Here is a 2,266-nt window from a genome sequence, read left to right on the forward strand (position 1 = left end):
GGTCTGTCTTTTTCCTTCTTTGCTGGAAGCTAAAATAAAACACAACAAAACAGTAAATGACGTCACTTTAAAAAGCGATTCAGATTACATTTCAATAGACTGTAATTTTGGGGGGAAAAACAAAACATAGTTTGAATCGAAGAACGATTATCGCTGACTTGAAAAACATGAGTTTAGTTTCCCATGATGCAACCAATAGCATCTTTTCATTAGACTCTCCCTTGTTAGCAAATACCGATGCCTTTCAACCCCCAGTTTGTAAGTCCGCTCCATAACTAGTGGTCAAAACCTCCACAGGGTACTTCACATAAACCTAAACTGGCAGGGCGGCCCTTTAAAAGAGGCAAATATGCTACCGGCCCACCTCTGGAGTCTTGCTTCTGCTGTGGGTTTTTAAGAACTCCTCTATGGCAGATCCCTTGGTCCTATTAACGTAGGAGTTGAAGACTTGACGTTGTGACTGTTTCACCTTTTTACAGATTTGGACATGCGTCTCTAATCTTTTGCGTGCAAACTTTCTGTTGCAGGTTCTGCAAGGAAGAAGCTGGAGGCCGTCATATGTGCCGTCTTTAAGGTCGAGCTCCCCCTGCTCTGGTCTGCTGGAACGAGAAGGACTAGAAACGGGTGGAAGCAGTGCTTGTTGTCTTCCTTCACCTCTGTGGTTTTCTGTTGCAGCTCTGTGAGACGTTTTCTGTTGACTGGTTTGAGGCAGGTATTCTTCATCGTCTGAACCGTAAATCTCCTTACATGTCCTTTCCACATATTTCTTTTCTCTCGTCCAAACTTTATCGCCCATGGAGGTTGTATTTTTTTCTGGTTCCATTTGTTTTTCTGCTTTCACACCTCCCCAAATGCCATAATCTTGTTCATCCCCTCCTTTTCTTCTGGTGCGCTCTTTCACGTTCTCCCACCTCGATTCATTCAGCTCTCCGCTCACTTCTTCCCCACGAACTATGATCTCATCAGTTCCTTTGCGTCCTTTTCTGTGCGACTGGGGACTCTGTGCAACTTCTGTGTCCCTTCTTGCCAATCTGACCCCCTCTTCTTCACGTGTATTCCTCTTTCTGTCCTCATTCCTCTGATCTTGCCTCTTCCTAAGTTGTTTAACATCCTCCTGTCTTCTCTCTTGCTTTATCGTTTCTCTGTTTCTCACTGGTTCTCTCCTCTGCAGCTCAGACATCCTGGTCTTTGTGGGAGCTTGTCCCCTGCTGTGCCTCTCCTCCTCACTCTTTTGGTCATCAGCACGGTCTGTCTGGATTTTTTGTCTTATTTTTTCTTCAACCCTCCACAACTTCTCCTGTAGCATGAGTTCTTTTGCGTAAATTGCTTTGGCCATCTGCAGTTCTCCTCTGGGCAGTCTGAGTGGGTCTTTTCTTGGGTATTGGGATGCAGTGGTCTCCCCATTTGAATGACGCTCTTGGGGTGACAAAGAGCCTTTTGGTTGTTTTGTAATATGGATTTTTTCAAAATCATTCAGATCAAGTGAGTCTTGTGTCTTGGTGTTGAGAGGCCTTCTGTGACTAACAGGCTTGTTTGGAAATGGCTGGTCGAGTCCATCTGCTCTTCTAACACCATGTTGTGCTTGAGTATAGACATTGCCGTGTCTTCTCCCTGCCATGGTGTGCTGCCCTTAAGGTCTGTGTCTTCTCCTGGTCTATGTGCTCACGACTTCCATAGATTTTGAGACCAAAACCCTCCAAACCAGCCACTGAGGGGGTTTCCTGTATAATTTATAGGGGGAACAAGCACAAAAAAATAATATATATTATTAAATGTATAAAATAAATTGAAGTGAAAAGAGAAAAAGGTTGGGGGTACACAGCTGACTTCTGCAGTTTAGGACTGTTAGTATAAAATAAGAGCACAGGTGGGACTGAATCAACTTTGCACGAGGTTGAACTTGAAAATTCATTCTTGAGCTTTAACTTACAGCTGACAACTTTAGCTCCACTTACTCACTTATTCTGTAGCTTTTAAACAAATGACCCAGTCTTTACTAACATATGAAGTTTGCTCATTTCTCATGCAACTGTAATAAACACTGGGCACCACTCTGCACACTTGTAGGGCTTCTCATCCATGTTGGCTTAATGAGAATAACATGAAATGTGTTGATGAAGACCATATGAAGCAGTCAAAAAGCTTCAGAATAGGTAAATAAGTTGTCTGCTGTTTTTAAGGTCATAAAATGAACTGAAGATCAGCCTTTGGGCCAACACGGACGAGAAATCCTAGTAGTGCTCTGAATAATGTAAACTTTAAACCA

General features: G+C 43.1%; 1 protein-coding gene across 1 annotated transcript in view; it reads right to left on the reverse strand.

The window, feature by feature from the left end:
* The window catches only part of LOC118336803, a 3,032-nt gene that overhangs the window by 384 nt on the left and 382 nt on the right, over positions 1 to 2,266 (reverse strand). Inside the window, exon 2 of the mRNA XM_035673537.1 lies at positions 365 to 1,721. Within this exon, the coding sequence (XP_035529430.1) occupies positions 365 to 1,618 (1,254 nt within the window). The 5' untranslated portion in view covers positions 1,619 to 1,721. The remainder of the gene's footprint in view (positions 1 to 364; positions 1,722 to 2,266) is intronic.

This window comes from Morone saxatilis, unplaced genomic scaffold (assembly GCF_004916995.1).
Source record: "Morone saxatilis isolate NCDOM2014 unplaced genomic scaffold, NCSU_SB_2.0 Contig3, whole genome shotgun sequence".
In the NCBI taxonomy this organism is placed as follows: Eukaryota; Metazoa; Chordata; class Actinopteri; family Moronidae; genus Morone; species Morone saxatilis.